This window comes from Schistosoma mansoni, chromosome 1, assembly GCF_000237925.1.
Source record: "Schistosoma mansoni strain Puerto Rico chromosome 1, complete genome".
Lineage (NCBI taxonomy): Eukaryota > Metazoa > Platyhelminthes > Trematoda > Strigeidida > Schistosomatidae > Schistosoma > Schistosoma mansoni.
The window spans coordinates 16,863,837-16,883,265 of NC_031495.1; the positions used below are offsets into that span (position 1 = coordinate 16,863,837).

Sequence of the window (19,429 nt, forward strand, 5' to 3'; positions counted from 1 at the left end):
CCACTATGTAAAAATGTTCATCTTCGTTGATCTTGTGGAGTGAATGTGCTTCTGATGGTTCAGTGGATTGTACCGTCAGAAATTCAGAAGTCGTTAAGGTATGTTTCATGGTAGCTAATGATTTACAACTTGGTTATCATTGAGTCAGTTTCCAGTACTAATGTATTGACAAAAGTCTGTTGATCTTTTAAGTGACTTTGACACATATCGGCTATCATACTGTATGATAATTGGTGATTACTATCAAACAACTGCAGTTAAGCACATGAACTCATAACTTGGTGATCAAAGGGCTAATTTTCCACCATTTAGTTGCAACTTTGAACCTAATTCTGTAAACTTCAGTTTAGACAGCCCTGTATTATATTTATCTACCTCACTAGACCCATTATTGAAACCCTATTAGAGTAAAAATTTATTTGTGTTTTCGATTCATTCAGGTAATGGGAACATAGTTGTAGACAATCAATCAAAAGTCGAAATTGTGCATCAACGATTGAGTAAAGAAATCATGAAGTATGAAAAAGCTGTGGGTTCAACCTGTCGTTGCATATTTTTTTGGTCTACTAAATGTTTAAGTTAGCAAACTTTCTCTTCTGTTATCTTTCACTATTAGAATAATCCATGGTGTATAATCTAGTTGTCATAGTACTTACTACTAGGTTAATGATTTAGTTTCATCCTTACACTTTGTCTAGTAAAAGTCTTATTAACATCAGTTTTATATATATATATATATATATATATATATATACAGAGAGAAATAAGTTCTTTTATGCCCTATGGGCTTTTGCGAAAGCATAATAATAATGATAATCGTGTTAACATCAGCCAACAGGATATTTGAGTTCTTTATTACGAGCCAGGCTTTCTGATGGCTTCTTTCTGTTTGGTTGTTGTATATTTACCTCCTCATTTTCCAAGGTGTGGAATCTAGATAATAAATGGCTGGAGGTAACTGATAGAAACTCGTGGATATGGGTTTTGTGTCTATTCTATATACGTCATCAAGATGCATGTAATCCTAGAAAGCATGGATCCCCATAATAGAATTCAAATAATTATCGTCTAGTATCGGCGTCAGAGCGCTAACAATAAACTATGAAGGTCACAAGGGATTTCCTGTAGGACTGGGGTGATCCCATCAACTAGTCTCTGAATAAAAGACAGTGTGACATTGTCTATTTCTTAGTGCCTGTTGAATTCTGTCTGGTCTGAATCCCATGGTAGAAATCATTTCACTGAAAATCGCGAGTACACTTCACGAATGAGCACTAAACAGCATGAAGCTTGGGTTTGGCGCTTTTCATCGGTTTCATTTTGCTATCTAACATCAAACTTCATACACCACAATATTGAGCCACAGCCTAGTTTTATCCATGGAATTCGACTACTAAAACCTGACAAACATTTAGTGACCGACCAATTCATTTCAAACATTATAAATATCGAAACTGTTTGTGGAAATTCTATTTGAAACAATCTCAATAGTTGAATTTTAAATAGTTCCAACGTTTCGTCCGGCAAACTTGTCTAGACTTCTTCAGGGTAATAATAAAACTCAAGATTATCAAATAATATGTGATAATTTTGATTATTACCCTGGAAAAGTCAAGACTAGTTTGCTGGGTGAAACGTTAGTATTGGGGAGACCCAGAAAATTCTCCAGAAAAAGCTCAAAGGGGCCCTGAAAACTCTGGGAAACATTTTATTCAATCAGCATGGAATAGAAGTTTCTCAGGAACGTTTAGAAAAAGAAGAGTTACATGTCACATTTCTGATTGGCTGATTACCGATTCTGCAACTACGCTAAGTAGGGTTCCAATACTTTCCAGACACCCAAGGCTAGCTGAAATGCTATAAATACCCTAAATTTTCTGTACATAAGATGAATCTTGGAGTAAGGCGTTCTTTCTACATTTCTTACCTTTTCTCTCGAGTTCAAGTTTTCGTGTAGATTTAGCCTGAAGTTACTAGAAACTGGTTCAAGAGTTCAGCCAAAAGATTTATCAGTTGAAATTATTTAAATTTTATTCGCTGAGACTATTTCAAATATAATTTTAGCAAATAATATTTTCTCTCTACTCGGAGCCAAATTTCTGTCAAACTACTTGTCCCAATATTAACAAATGTTTGTACAAATTATCAATCTTGTCATTTATTTCAACTGAGCCCTTCTTTTCTTCCCAAACACCAAGCAAAATACATTTCCTTTTATCATATACTTCAATTCATCTCACGACGAAAACTTCTTAGTATTTGCAAGCACGGTTACAAAGAAGAATAGTTAATAAACACTTGTTTTGTAATTGATATGCTTTTTCGTTGTATATTGAAATTACGCACTAATGATTGTACTATTTTGTCTCGTTTGATTAGAAAATTATTAAGTTTGATAAGCAGATGATATTGTAATTAAAATGAACAAGTCAATGCTATATTTTAAGTTGTGATGTTTATGAGAGTGACGTATTTTTCATAAATAGTTTTTTTGACGGTAATTAGATTTCTAAATGAAACTATGTTTGTAAGGTCAAATATGAATGTTATATCCCGTGGAGGTTTATGAAAGGTAACTTTGAGAACTATTTGTGGACCAATATGATATGTATATTTTCTATTGTATAATTGTTATGTAACTAAACTATTCATATTCGTGTCCCTTTTTCTTATAAGCTTTATTTTGACCTATAGATTATTATTATAGGATTTATCATTCTTGAGTTATCCCCAGTCTATTGATTACTGTTCCCCCTATTCACAGCCCCATTTGATCAAATCTTGTACAAATGTTATTTTCTATTTTATGGTATGATGTGGTCAGTTTGTTTGGTATATAAACCCAGTATGCTTGAGAATAATGATTCATATTGCAGAGGCTGTTATTGGTGTTCTGGACTTAACTGGCTGGACTAGGCAGAAAGCAGGACTGATAAGTACTCAAGACTGCTCATACGGCTTTTGTGTATCATTGGGCGATCAATAAATTCACTGCTCTCTCGTTGGTGGGAATCGCCACGTTCATATATATCAACTGGGCAAGAACGCACGCAATCTATATAACAATAAATACATTGTTTGAGTTTTTTTTCAATTGATCGGTACTAGTGGATTAGATAACAAGAGACTAGAAGTTTCTCACTTGAATTTTACTCAAACTGTTGCGTTTTTTCTTGTTATACTTTTGTTGATGATGTTCATTGGAGGAGTATATCTTGTTTTGATATATGTCAAATCAAATGGAACGTGATGTTTAAAAAGTTATAAGCAAAAAAAGAATCTAACAAAAGATGTTAATTCAAATGTAGTCAAATCTGCGAATACAAGAACAAATCAAGGCTTGAAAATAATTAACTAATTAAGTAGTATATCTTTAGTAAGAGAATTTTTTAAATAAGACAATTAGAATCTGTTAAAATTCATTTTTCATTTATTTATTATTTTTTTTGAAACAATTGTTTATCACATTTTACCTTCTTAATACAGAAACGGGATAGTTATATTGATACTTTAGAGAATGTAAAACTGTGGATCAACAAAGCCCATCTCCCTTTAAACGAAATTTGTCTTAGTTCAAAAGAAAATGATTTAAATAATCAACCCAATGTAAATATTACTGTGTTTTAAACTTGAAATATCTTGTTTTTCGGTATTATTTTTTCTAAAGAGTAGATTTGTTTTTTACGTTATACAATATGTATTTTTGTTCATTCAGTGATAATCATTTTCAGAATAAAGTTACATGTCCTAGAATAAGTATAGTGTGGATTAGTTGTATCCACATAAATAGTATATAAAGATGGTCGGGTATTGAATGTATTTCAGTAGAAGATTGATAACGAAAGAACGAGAACGAAACGCAATTGGTATAAAAATGAATGAACAATAATAATCGGAGACGATAAAGTGATATTTGCTGAAGAAACAGTTAAGATTGAGACAATTGATTGATAGTTTACGAATTAATTATTTACTATATGGTTCTCATATTTTACTGAGATATTCTGTAATTTTATGTCTTAATACGTTCCGTTGTCCCCACTGGTGCTCTTGTTTTTTACATAAGTACTACTTAAAATCGAAAAGTATTAATATACCATTTCCTACATTGTTCATCGTTAATCAAATGATTACTAATGATCTGTTTGGAAATGAATTTTCTATTGTCTTGATGAGACAATTGGACTTTTAAAATCAAGTAATTCGATTGTTTAGCTAAATTTTTAACGTCGATTGTAAATGATGGTTTTACTCAGTATGGAAAATAGACTGAAGATAAAAGGTGTACATTCATTTCAAATCCTACATTAAACTGTTAATGCATACTTTAAATGAGAACTTTTGTCTAAATTTGATCGATTTGTTTCACAGTATTTGAGAGCCGAATTGGTGTAAAATAATATAGAGGAAGAAGGTATTTGTAAAATCTCAGAGAATGAATTTGATGATTCCTTGGACCAGATTGCAAGGCGAAACTTTGGATTTACTTCAAATTCATTTGCTGAGATTTTACAAACACATTCTTCCTCATTATTGTTAATGCACACTGTTTAAGAAATTGTTTGAAATTAGAAACAAAAACTATTATATTTTAACTCATCAAATTCGTGGTATAGTGCTCGCCTCAAGGAATGAATGACCAAGGTCCAGTTTTGTTTAAGATTATGGATTTAAGCACTCCATAGGAACGTTAGGCTAAACCAATATGGTACTTCAGTGATCCTTCGTTTTCAACCATTGCTTAGTTTATATTAAAAAAATCAGTCTTCAAAAATATTTGTGGTATTACAGAATGATAGTGATTTTTAATTCTTGTTACTTTTACAGAATGAAAGTCAAGTTAATGATTCAATAAGTCCAGACATGCTTCCTGATTTCGACTCTGAAGAAGCATATGTTAATGTAAGTTTGTTCAAAAAATAACATTTACTTCATTACATAACTTTAAAATGAAAATCTCCATTTTGGTATTAAGTCAATAGATGAATAGAAAAATATTTCTTTGTAACTGAATCAAAGGAAAGAGAATAAAAATGTATTTAAAGGCTATTCTACTTTATTCTATAAACTTAAGACTAACCTTTTTTTCAGTAGTGCACAAATTCTAATTTCCAATATTTTGATCCATCCATTTGTAGATCCATATATTTTTATAGCAAACTAATTATTTTCATGAAGAGGTAATATAGTATATAGTAATTATTAAAAAAAGTGAATTGGATTACATTTACGAAGGTATATGTTAAATCCAATAACTAACTGATAAGTCTTGCTAAACTAAAAGTTATACTCGGTTCCTAAGCTATTCTCGTAAACCCCAAACTAAATCTACACAGCAACTTCAACACGAGAGAAAAGGCACAAAATATACGAGAAACACTTTAATTCAAAGGTTCATTCATGTACAGAAAATATAGGGTTTTTATAGTATTTTAGAAGTCCTTGGGTTTTCCAGAAAAGTCTGGAATGCTACTAAAAATAGTATCAGTGTAGTAATCAGCCAAACAGGAGCTCAACATGTGCCTTTTCACTTTCGTGATGTTTCTAGCAAAACTTCTAATCAAACGCTGATTGGATAAAATGCTTCCCAATGTTTCCTGAGCTTGTCATGTCTTTTGCGAGAAGTTTTCTGGATCACCCCAACACTAACAGACTTATTATTTTGTTCGTAGTAATCAATCTAATAAATGTAATAATGTTAACAAAATATAAATTTTCTGTCCTATAAACTAACAGAATCGTTTAAAAGAATTAGAAAATGAAATGAAATCTGAACGAGAACATTTAAAACGAATTCAACAAATTAAAAATGAATCATTTACAGTTCATTCAAATTATCAACTACATCGATGGCGGTAAGATCTATAGTTTACCAATAAAAATGTTTGTTAGATTATTAATTGAATATGTACATCTGAATTAAGCAACATAATGTTATTTTGATGGAGTTTTGTTCTCTGAGCTGGGTGGTTTGGTCGTGAAGCTTTCATCGTCCTTCTGAACGAAATCATCAGCACAAACTTCGGGTAGAAGTTGACGATGAAAGCTCCACGATCAAACCACCCAGATCAGAGAACAAAACGCCATCAAAATCACCCACCTGAGCTACAAATCTCCACCATCTCAAAAGCATAGTGTTAGTTGTGGAATTTTCGGGACTGATAATTAAGGGAATTTTAAAGTTTCCCTTGTAGGATTTCTCTAGTAAAAACAATGACTTTTACTTATCAATATTGTTGAGAATATACATGAAATAATGAATTGATTTGTTTTCTCTAAAAAAGTACTAAGAATTATTAACGATTATAACTAAATAAGGTTTTACGTGTTTTAAAGAATACGTAAAATATTAGCAATCTTATAGACTCAGTATAGTTGTCTTCAATGCATATATCATTCATTTGAGGAGACGAGGAAGTAATTGGAGAACTCGGTTTTCAGTCAATCGGTCATACATCCAGACCTGTTTCGAGCTCTTTCTTAACTAAACAGTTCTTATTGACTGACAAATGTTTTAATGAATAGTAAAAAGATACGAAAGTTAATATTTTGAAGGTAATTTTCCCCGTTGATTAATGTCAGATGGAGAACCATTAAAAGGTAGAAAACATTGAAGGCTTATCTATTAAGCGTTGGGTATGGTTTTAGTCTTTCGTGGCGATTGAGATAATCTCTTATGTCATCACATAAAAATATAACAAATTCAGGGAAGAAAATTTTCCTTTTGATGAAATTATTTTCTTAAGCTGTGAATCTGTATTTATAATTGTTTGGTAAATATATTAGTCTATCGAAAGATAGAAATGATTGTGTCACAGTGATTCAAGATTTCAAATACTAAGTGAGGTTGCGTAATAATCAAGGTGTTAGAGAAGAATAGAACGATGGAAATAATTTACGGGTTCGAACTATGAGAGATGATTGTCTGTGGGATAGATATGAAGAAAATGAAAAAAGTAAAGTTCATATCAATAACTGAATAATAATTATGAAAAATTGTTAAAAGATAATAATAGCTGGTTACATTATAAAATTACTAATTTAAAAAAACTCAACAAGACCAAAACATACTGCAGAAGGGAATTAAGGCCACAGAAGGATGATAGGATGGACATATTGTTTTTGTACTCAGAGTTCAGGCTTCAATTGGTGGATCGTCAACGCCCCAGCAGTGCATAAGTTTTCGATTCAGCCTTCCTTCGATCCAGTTCCATTGATTGTTGTTTTTTAAATTATTATTTTGTCCTCTAGTATGCGAAATTCTTTTATTTCAATATCTGCATGGTGTTATCATTGAAAGTAGTCCATCGATGTTGCCTGTTAATTGATCAAATATGTCTGTATTGTAATATAAGTTGAGTTAGACCCATCAATACTAGAAATTATCTATCAGAAATATTTATCTTAATTATTACCCCTAGGTATTATTAGGTGAAAATAAAGAACTTTAAGTATTTGATGTAAATATTTGAACTTAATAACAATTATATTTGTTCATTTATAAAATATTGTGCTTATTGTTTGAGTAAACCGAATTATCATTAGTTTATAATTTATTCCAGATCTTTGTTAAATATTGAACAAATAAATCTAACCACAAGATATTTTCATGATGAATATAAAATAAGACCTCAATCTGCTGTTGAGCGGCATTCAAATTCTGGAAAACTTTGTGATAGAACCAAGTTACTTGAAAGAAATCTCGGTTATTATTTTGGTTTACCTGATGAGACGGGAACAAGTCATTGGGGCGATGGTTGTGAATGTGGTTATTATATAAATGAGTTTTCTATTTTTAGGCAGTTGTTTACAGGAAAAAACTGAAACAGTTGTCGCTAATACAGAAAACTATTCAAGGTGTAAAGTCGAAGAGGTTGGGTAAGTTTATCTCATGGATTATTCGAATCCAAGTTTTAACCGTCTAAAATGCTGGTTAACCAGTTACTCATGAATGATGTTAGTAGCGGTAACTACTTGCATCAGGATAATTCCCTCAGGATGATATAGGGAAGAGGGACAAAAATTAAAAACGTGAAGCAGATTAGTAGAGAAGTAGGGTTGATAACGACAAATAAATCGATAAATCAAAGTGATGAAAAATCCTTAAACTCAATGTCTGTATTGAAATGAATGGTATAAGTAATGGAACCCATGATACGCGTTTCGTCCTATTTAGGACTCGTTAGCTGGATATACTTGGACCCAAGTGTTGATGTTCACAATGCAACTTGAACTCAGAACCTTTTGCTTCAAATGCTGAATGCGCCATTCACTAGACTTCTAAGTCCAGATAGCCAGTAGTCTATTTCAGATAGAACTAAGCAGGGATCTTGGATCTAACTTCTAGCTCGCACCCGACTATATTGAAATGCATATAGATACACGACAATCGCGAGGTACTGCGTTCTGGATGCACATATGTGAATGGAAACTGATAACTTACAGTTCTTTATATTGACAGAGGGAAAAATGCAAATCCTCATAAAGTGAATAGTCATATCATTAGAGATAGAATGAAAACCAACATTTTAAAGCCATCAGCGCAAATCAAGAAAGGAATGACGGATATAAGGTAGTTAAAAAAAGAATATAGTGGAAAATCAATTATAATCAACAATGTTGATTGCTAAAACGATTCTGTGATTCTTCTTTCACGTGAATGAAAACCACTAAACGAATTAATAAAATTATTACACTCCACACAAAATGCAATGAACATGAAATCCTATGTAACAAGAAATGTTTAAGATACTATGAACACTGGATTTTAATTGCACATTAGTGATTTTCCTTTAATATCGCGAGGACATAATGCTTAATCTTTGTCTCAATCCGCTGTCAGCATTTCATTTTACAATTGATTTGTGATTTTCGTGAATTCACTTTGTGATTGTTGTACGAGTACAACACTCCTTTGTATGTTCAATAATCTGTCTATATCTTCCTATGATACATATCAGTTTATAAGCTTTTGCACTAGTACCATTCAACTACTTGTCTATACCCATCTTGTTTGCATTCCAGTAAGCCATCGGTTGTTGAAGTTTCTGTTGATGCTGCTAAATTCACTGTCCCAACTAAACCGACTGAAGATGATAAGGCTTCTCGTCCTGGTACCTCAAGTTCTTTGACACTCCAGCTAGCCTATGGTAATGATGCATCATGTCACTCATCGTCTCTGGCGTTAAGCGATTTAAAAGAGTTGGGCACGCAGTCTATGACTAGTCAGTGTCCGGTTGCGGCGATTGGCCCATCTACATTTCAAAATGTTTGTGATGAAGTTGATAGGTATGAACTACAGGTCGATTTTGATGTGCGAATAGATTGATGACTATGTTTCTTTGAAGTTATGAAAACAATGTTGAAAAATACAGTTGTAGTTTTGGGAGCTTTTTTTCGGTATATCATTTAGTATGTTTATTTTTCAGTTTGACATTTCCTGAGTGGTCTCTGATGTGTCCACCTAGGTTTTATATTTTCGTAGTAATGTAGTTTCAATATATGTCATTGAAAACTAATTGAAAGTAGTAGTCAGTGTTGTTCTTCAAATCAGGATTGAAATATGGTATGGTCATCGAGGATGACTGCGATAACATTCTTTTTAAAGATGATGAAATCAACCTTAGACATTGACTTATCACTAGATTTTTGATCACTGCGCTTAAATGTTGTTATTTTCTCTTAATTACCACGCTGTTCGGTAGATATAATTTACTAACTGGTAATGTGGTATGTGCTACTTACATCGACATAAATAGTATATAACGATAGTCAGGAATAGAATGTCTGGCAGCAGAAGGTCGAGAAGATCGAGAAGGAAAGAACGGGGATAGAAAGTGATTGGTGTGGAAATCAAAGAACAGTGACGTCTGAGACGACTGATTGAAATTTCCAAAAGAAACAGTCAAGTTTGTGATATTTTGCTGATATTTTGTTGATATTTTGCAAATTAGGTATTTACTGTATGATTCTCAGATTTTACTAAGAGATTCATTATTTTGTGGTCACAAACATTAAATTGTCCCCACTTGTGTTCTAGTTCACTACAGTAAGACTAGGTGGTGTTTTGTTAGTTGTTTCTGGTTGAAGTAATCACCACTGATTCACCTTGGTTCTCTAAACTAGTTTTTTTAATGTAATGTTGGATATTCTGCTATGTTAATAAAATTTGGACATCGTCTTAATTTCCTTGTAATCTGTAATTCATTGGTAGCTCTTAGTTCATATGTACGACCAAGTTGTATTTGACAAGCGTATTGGAGCGAATAATTTTGTTCGAATCTGTGATAAATCGTGTTTGGTAAATCAATTTTTTTCGGAAAGTACATTCTCTCATCAAAGTGTGAGGATAATTCATCGTATCAATTTAGATATCTATCATGTTTCAGATTGTTTTACGTATTCTTAACTAATATCTAGTTCAGAGACGAAATTATTAGATATGTGTTTTTCTATGATGAAATTTTTCAGCCGTGCTCTACGTGTTTGGAAACCAGTTTTAAATATGTGACATTTATACACCAATTAATTTTGTTAACGAGACATATTGTGATATAATATCGTTGGAATGAGTTTGCTTGTGAAAAATATCAGGATTTTATGACTAAAAGTAACTATATTTTGCATCATAATATATAGTCATCCGAGTTCTCGCATATTGATTTCTACAGATTAGAGTAGCACTGTAATTATTTTAAATACTATTTAAGCAGGTCAGTTGTGGAAGTATCTAGTGTTACGGGCAATCACAATGTTCTAACTGAGCAAACTGGTGAGAAAGCAGTTTCTTCTCTTGATCCTCTGGCTGCAACAACAACAGCGTTGTTTGATGTCAATGATTCAACCAATGAATTAACATCTATGACATCTTGTGCTGCTCGAAAGTCGCATGAAAATCCAGATAATGATGTCAGTTCAATTCCGGAGATCTTATCTGGATCAGAAAATTGCGACAGTAACTTTTCGAGGTATAAAGTTAGAGATGAAAACATTTTAAAACTTAGTAATAGACTGTTAAAGTATACGGTTCCAGAAAAACAATTTTCCAAATTGCGACGCAGCATTTTTCACAATGTCAGTAATATCAGAGATTTGTTTTTAACACTATTGATAAGCAATTTACAACTTACATTTGTTAAGAAGTTCGATAAGAAGTAGTTCGATTTGTAGGTGGTATTCATTACGAAGTGGTAGCAGTGAGAACACTATTAAAAATCATAGATTATTATACACTTATTTCACCATAGTACGTAAATACTCTATATCAATCTAATAAGGAATCGAATCGCAGGCTTTTAAATGTTACAGCTAGCATTCTACCTATAGATCGTAGGGAAAAAATTTAAGCTCTGTATACTGTAAGAAAATGATATATAGATATATTATGATAAGTGTTGTTAAAGTCATTTATATTGTCTGATAAATTTATCCGAGTTTTAAGAGACTCTGATTAATTCTGGTATTGTAAAATATATTGAACTGAAATAGTGACGAATGGATGTATAATTAAAATAAAATAAATTACAAACATATGCTTAAGTTCATTTCAACACTTCACAATGTTTATTGGTAAATATTTAGAAATAATGCAGAAGGTTATTGGGTTATGTAAATGTTTTAAGTCACGTTAAGTGGTTTGAACTATATGAGTCAAGTGCAAAACCTTTATTGTTATTCTATATAACAATATTTAATACAGAACTCAAGTAAATGCCAATGATTAGGTATAAAACAACATAAACTGCTTCAAAATAAAAGTATTCAGCTTAAAGAAGATAATATTAACAAATTAACAAATCAAGTAAACGCAGATTATGGAAATTCCACTGAAGGTAAAAAATTATGCTGCAATGTTAGAAATTCGCATAAACTATATTTAACTGAAAGTGATCGTTAGCTGACAATTATAAATATTGTTAGACCTCAAAATACATAAATGATAATTGAAATCATGAGTTAATTGAAGCTAGTCCACCATGGAAAACCTGTTGTGAGATAGCAACTCACTGAAGACAATGGTGGATGCGTTGCTCAATTTCGCGGATTGGTTGAATTTAGACATTAACACCGTGGGATACCGGATAAGTGGTCTAGAGATTAAGCTCTCCCTCGCGAGAATGATAGGTCCTGGGTTCGAATCTCGCAAAGCGGGACCGTGGGTGCGCACTGCTGAGGAGTCCCACAGTAGTACGAAACGGTTGTCCAGTGCTTCCAGGTATTTCATGGTGGTCTAGCTTTAATTGACTTATGATTTCAAGTATACAAAATTACTAAAATCTCCACAAACCCCCTTCTGATCCATAAATGTTAATTAATTAGATGAATTAATGAAAATTAAAAAAAGAAATTTTCAAAATATATTAAGTTAAAAAACATTATATGAGTTAGTAAACAATGAGATCATAAAGCTATGTAATGCTACTAAATGCTAAATTTGTTACACAATGTTTAATAAATATCAAGCTTAGTCATTCAAACCGTTTATTCATAGATTAATTCTATTCTTTTCTCGTTTACAAAGGTTGAACAATTCTTCACAGATTAAACAAAGTGAAAAATCAACACAAACAACTAATCTGATCGAATATATTCACAAACAAATTATTAATTTAAATTCACATAATACTAATGTTGAAACAGAACCATCTGTTTTCATGCGGGAATTAAGCTGTCAGGTATATTTTTCACATAGTATTTATTTCGTATACTAAGTATAACAATGATTGTCCATTAGTGACGAACAAATCTTTGTATATATATATATATATATATTTATATATATATATGTATATATATATATATATGTCTGATATTCTAATTAACAAAAAATGGATGAGAACTGTGTCAGTTTAAATAAAGACAGAACAAATATTGATGCAGATTAATATGAATTCATTATATTTCGTGGTTTCTCATCAGCTGCTTACAACCAAATATGTATTAGAATTTTAGCATTCAAGGAAAGGTCAGAGGTTATTAGGTATTAGAATGAAGGAAGCATAAAGGGTGGGTGGCGTAATAGTTGAGTGGAGTTCAAAGACAGATAAGATCAAATGTGTGATAATTTTAGAGGTAATGAAGGAGTCATGGCATTAAAAACAAATGGGGTGGGTTACGTAATAATTGAATAGAATTTGGAGAGTTCATATAATTTAAGAGAGACAAGTGAGTGGAAATGTGTGAAAGAAAGGGTGGTTTAAGAATTGGGTAATGGAAGAGGAATATAATAAAAACTAAATATTAACCAAAATAAAACTAATATCAAAAAAATAAAACAAAAAATGGATTACCAGTTTAGTTTCTTGATAATTAAGTGTAGATTTCGTGAGTAATGTTGTGACTTTGATGGTCGCGTTATTTCTTAGACGTGTAAAGAAATAAAAAGATAGTCACTTAATTTATACATATATATATAAGTTTGATTGGTTTAAACTGGTGATTCTTTTTGGTATAGTCTATGGTCTAGATATTACCTGAAAAAATGTTAAACTTTATGAATTGTTTACGGCAAACGAAGTTCAAATACTAAGCTAGGATCTGGGTCTAAGTAGTTTGGGTTGGACATCTTACAAGTGCAGTGAACAAAATAATAACGCTTACGAATAATTTGAGAGATAAAGGCAACTATTGAAAAAATTTACGTTTTTAAAAACTCCCTTTAGGGAAAACGTTAATTAATCTAAAAATTAAACCATTATTAGGCTGTCATTTTTTCATTTATACCATAATGGAATGCATGTTATTTGATAGTTTTATTTCATTACTGTTTGTCATTTTAAGTAACAATGTTATCAGCTCGATAATTTCACATTGCTATCATTGAATAATTTGTATTGATAATAACTGTTTTGATTTCAGGCAGTCTATCTCAACTGTTTCAATGTTAAATTTGGGATAACAAATTTCAGTAGTATTTCAACATACTTCACTTTTTTAAAGTTCCTCACAATAAATGAATGTGATCTAAAATCAAATGATCTTAAAGGAATAACTCAACTGAATAATCTGGAATTTTTAGATGCAAGCGTAAGTAAACCTTTATGGATATATGCAAATACCTGAAAAATTTCACTCATCCATTTTAAATGTTTGTTAACTTTTCTATATGATTCCACTTTTAATTGACGTGAATACGTAATTCAACAATAAAAGAGTGCTTTATTTCATATATTGGTAACTGTTATTAGGGATTTTAACGAGGATCATGAATCTGTTGTAATGACTTCCATCCTGTTGGGCTTGGATGACTTACTGCGAATTAGTTTTAATCAGTCAAAAATCAAACATTGACGCTACCAGAAAAATCTATAGAGATAGGTTTAATTGATACCAAATTTTTATGTCAATAAGCCATGTTGTAATACACTGGATTTTTCGGCTTCATTTTACAATGAATATGCTTTACACAAACATTATCCAGGTAAAAGTCACTACTGATTAAATTCAGTTTACTAATTCTCTAAGATTAAAAATGCTACAATCAACAGAATCTGAATCGTCAGAACATTTATGAATTTATTTATTAACCCTAATCAGTCCTACATTAAAGATGAATTTTCTTTCAAAGATATCTAAAGAAAATCAGAAAACTAAACCTAATCGCACCATCTTACTTATTCAATTGATTTAGAAAATGAAAGACATCTGTCTGAACAACTGTAAGCAATTTGTAAAGCAACAAATATCTGAATAATGATTGATATTAAACTAAACAGCATTGAGTTATCAGTTTCATTATTTATTTTACCAGTTTCTTCCGAATCATCCTGCAAATTGCAATTATTATAGTATCTAATATCAGTAAACTAAAATGAGACTGAAAGTTTTATCTAAGACAGGTACAGCACAACTTATTGTGTCGAGCTGAAATATATGATTTCATTTCTGAGTACCATAACTCGTTTGGAAATGTAGTTAGTAAACCCAGATGAAGGCATTTTTCTTGAGTCTCTAATAAATATCACTTTAATCTGTAGGAAGTCAGCAAATAAAATCTTGTCGAAAGTTCTGTTTTTAGTGTTGTATTACAATTTCGATGTAAAAATAAGCAATTGGTTTCTAGCCAAATTTTTTGTTTGTGATGTATTGTAGAGAAACCATCTTAATGGTGTGAATCTAGGTGAAATGAATTTATCCAAGTTAACTATATTGAATTTGGCTTATAACAAAATGACAAAACTTTCAGATATAATGGGATGTTTTCCTAACCTTTTAATGTTAGATATTTCATCGAATTATATTACAACTTTGGGTAAGTTTTCAAATAGTGTTGAAAAATATTATGATTATTAAACAATCGAAAATAAGTTATATCGGAATAATACTAAACAATAAATAAATAATGATATTAAAATTTGATATCATACTATACTGAAAACAAATAAGGAACCGGTTAGTTTATGGGTAGTAATCATAATAGACTAAGATCACTGGGGGGGTGACATTGGAAACTAGGATGAGGTGGATAGTCGTTTCAATTTAGTGTAGAACTTTTCAGCTGTGAGAACCTGCTGGAGATCGAGTCTTAGACCTCTAGGTGTCGTGGTGAGCACACTATCTGTAGACTTCTGAATTTTCTCATAATTACAACTTCAGTTAATTCACAACATAGTGTGATGATCATCCAAAAGTTCTTGATAATGATTGTCTCATTATTGACATGGCTGTTTATCAGACAGTTTCTAAGTAATAAAAAATTCACGTCATACTAGTAATTGAGATTGTTTAATAGTCTTTTTTCACTTTGCTAAGGGGGATTAAATTGTCTTTTCAAATCATCTATACACTAAGTCAGTTTTTTGATTAGGAAAACGAGCCTTACCATTCGAAAAATATGTATTGTTATATCATTTAATTTGAACTATTTAACTTTTTAAGACTTGTAATACAACATTTTTTTAAATCTTTTTTGTTAGATATACAAAAGTTAGTCATTTCATTTCCTAAACTCTACCAGCTTATGGCATCAAGTAATCTTATCACATGTATACAAATAAAATCTTCAACAACGAAGTGGACTAATGAAAATCTTAATTTGTTAGATTTATCCGATAATGAAATAACTGTTATTGATCAAGACTCAATACCTCTTACAAATATCACTCGGTTACAATTATCATCAAATATATTAAATAAAGTATGTGCTTAAATTTATCATTTCATAGATTTTAAAAGAAATGTTGGAGATGTTTAATCCTCAAGATAACCTGTAAAACACCCTTTTATAGTTATTTTATGTAAATTTGAACTTGGAGTTTAACCTAACACAATTTTCCGAGTTTGACAGTTTTTCTTTTTTCTCACTTGGAAGGTTGCTGTTACCTCATTGGTTCGTTTACATTTTGTTACGATATTTTGTTACTTCGCACTCAAGGGCTCAATAAATAAATATTAACGTGGGAGTTATGCATCATATAGTCTCGTTGGTGGAATAAATCTTCTGAAAAGACCTCAGAATTCTATTTATAGTTAGCAAGTACGAAAGAAGATAGGAAGCAGTCTCCTTCCTTTTCATTAAAGTCGGAGTTGAGAATCATTATCTTAATGAATACATGTGTCGTTTGTCACAATTTTTTACTGTTGGAATTATTAAACTAATGTTATTGATAGACATTTTTTTTGTTATATCCTAACGAGTAGAAAAATTCTATATCTGACATTTCGTAACTTAATGTAGGCCACTTCCTCAGAGTGAATAAATAACTGAATCAACTTAACACAAGTTTAAATAGTACAAAGAAAACGTTAGAAATACGATTTTTCTACTCATCAGGGTATAACAAAAAATATATTTATTATTAACTTTCTATGCAATGCCTAATTTATTTGAAATAATCAAGTCCAACCTTGTCACTGATACCTGTTAACCTAAAGATTTAGAATTATCTATGAGCTTTGAGAAACAGGCTTAAGAATGATAGGTTTGTTTGTTTACATGAATATTAGTGTCAAAGAGCCAAATTTCCGATGTTTTCTATAACGTCAAATTAACGATAGAGGTGTTTGAGTTCAAGGATGGCAATGTAGATTTTCTATGACTGATTCAAGTTCAAGTGTTATTAAATACTTATATTAGGTGCTTTTAGGATCATTCTATGTTAAATTTTACATGACTGTTTTAGAAATTGTGTAGGCTATCTATTCCTTTGTTTTATTTCTTAAATTTATCCATTTAATTCAAATGCTGTTCTAAAGAGTTTATGTAGTTTGAATACGATTTTTGTCATGAAGCGATTTAAGCTGGAGCAATATTGATGATTACGAAGTTAGAGATAGTTATTTTGGTCTAATTCAAGACTTTTGAACATTATAGATTCATGGAGGAGTGTAAATGTTTAATTTTATTAGATAAATTTAAATAAATAGAAGTAGTCTTATTTCTGTGTTGTATGAAGAGAAAAGCTGCTCGAAAAATGTATAGTGCAAATCCGTTTTACCAATGTATTCTATTTCCTGTAATCGGCTTATTTAAATTTTTGCCGAGTTAATAATGTGATTTTCATTTGATAGCATTATTTATCGACTCAAACTAACATCTTGTTTATTACCGGTCGTCGTTTGATTTGTATCTCAATAAGTTTAAATATCATGAATTTGTTATCTTAAATATAATTGAGTATTCTCATTGTTGTTTGATTTAAATGTTAATGTTTATATGTTTAGTATTGAGTGTAATTTTATACAATTAACTTAAGTCTATGGGTTGCTAATCACCTAACTTATTCCTTTATTTACCAGCCATTTCAAACAGGATTTTATGGAGTTATATTACAAGAACTGATCTTAGATCATAACAATTTAACATCAATAAATTGGTTAGGTGATAGTTGGTTACCAAATCTTATTTATTTGAATGTAAGCCATAACAGGTAATTGATTTTAAGATTCATTTTCATTTTTTCAACGAAATATATCAGAATTTAATTAACTATATACTTCATTTGTTTTATTCGTATTTATGACTAATTTGATGTTGTCAATATTTCTTATAATGTCTAAAATGTCCTTCATTTGATGAAAAATTAATAAATTAAATAAATTTATTTGTAATCTCAGTGTCTCCTTTGGACGTATTCAGTATACCACAACTCGACATGCTTGATAGGAAACATAAATCTAATAAAAGACAGAGCTTGAAATAAAACTTTTAATGGAAATTATTCACTAATATACCGTTTTCATCCACTAAATGAACGGAGAAATCACTGAGATTGCTGGGTACGATTTGATCAGTTGAATTTGAAGACGTTGAAGATAATCTTAACTTCGATAAAATTATTCAAAGGAATATGAGATATAAATACAGATGAATTCTGTCTTTCTTTTCTTTTTAGGATAACTGATTTACCTATATTGCCGTTTCCATTGCTGCAAAAGCTTATAATTAGTCATAATTTGATAAATGGTAAGCAAACAGACTTTTGTTTTACAAGAATATTTTGTAAGAATATTTTACAAAAAAACATTATTTAGACACTAAGCCTTGAGAATCTATTCAAGTAAATAATACTGCTTCTTTTGTAATAACAGAAAAATATAATAATCGATATTAGAAAAGCTCATAGAGTAGGAATAGGATAAAACACCTTGCATATGTTAAGCAAAATTTCACCTAACTATTCATTCTCAGATCTGCAACTTCTTATTCTAACGATGAAATTGTTACATCAGTTAATGAACAGCTGTTTGAGTTTAGTTTAAGCTGTCTTAGTTGTTTTGTCCTAACTCAGTGAGTAAAATTTTCAGATCACTCGCTTCGCATTATTTACGTCTAATCCTTTCTATTATTACTGTTACTACTTCTACTACTATACGATTTCTCTTGATAATCTCATTTCTCTGAGTTAATGTGGTGTAGCAACTTGAATTGATACAGATATATTACAAGTTCTATATTGCATAATATTGACTGATTAAGAGAGAGAATAATACTACTCAGTTACTAATTCAGGATCAAATGAACCTCAAGATACAGTGAGACAATTAAAAATTAATAATGATTACTTTTGTTGCACTGTGGACTTTTCATTTAAACATCACTAAAAACCTATATTTTGTCTTCTATTTGAACAATTACATTGAAATTTTATCTGGAAACATACTAAAAATATTCAGATGTCTCAACCATTAACGTTAGTTATGAGGTCATTGAAGATCAGAGACCAATAAGGAGTTATCTTGTCACTGCATGAAATTTATCAAAAGTCCATGCACACAATCTCAACAAGGATGAAATTTATGACCTCAAAGTCATTCAGCATCTTACCTTTTTGTTACTGAGTTGAAGTTTAGTGGTCCGCATTTCTAACTTGAGGGAAATACTGATGTTTTTAGGTGACTACTCAATGACATAAGTGATGATTATGTTACTCCCAACATAGGTAAACTCCATTGGTCATGATTTCTTACGTGAACCTCGGGAACTCGTAAA

The 19,429-nt window shown here is 30.8% G+C and overlaps 1 protein-coding gene across 1 annotated transcript in view; it reads left to right on the forward strand.

Annotated features, from left to right (window-relative positions):
- Positions 1–19,429, forward strand: part of Smp_133100 (putative leucine-rich repeat-containing protein) — a gene marked incomplete at both ends in the record, with an annotated part of 29,891 nt that overhangs the window by 6,684 nt on the left and 3,778 nt on the right. The window contains 12 exons of the mRNA XM_018793458.1: positions 441–529; positions 4,828–4,902; positions 7,546–7,768; positions 7,800–7,878; positions 9,025–9,288; positions 10,710–10,967; positions 12,521–12,674; positions 13,939–14,025; positions 15,091–15,250; positions 15,915–16,135; positions 17,737–17,867; positions 18,333–18,403. Coding sequence (XP_018647969.1) covers positions 441–529; positions 4,828–4,902; positions 7,546–7,768; positions 7,800–7,878; positions 9,025–9,288; positions 10,710–10,967; positions 12,521–12,674; positions 13,939–14,025; positions 15,091–15,250; positions 15,915–16,135; positions 17,737–17,867; positions 18,333–18,403 — 1,812 coding nt within the window. The remainder of the gene's footprint in view (positions 1–440; positions 530–4,827; positions 4,903–7,545; positions 7,769–7,799; positions 7,879–9,024; positions 9,289–10,709; positions 10,968–12,520; positions 12,675–13,938; positions 14,026–15,090; positions 15,251–15,914; positions 16,136–17,736; positions 17,868–18,332; positions 18,404–19,429) is intronic.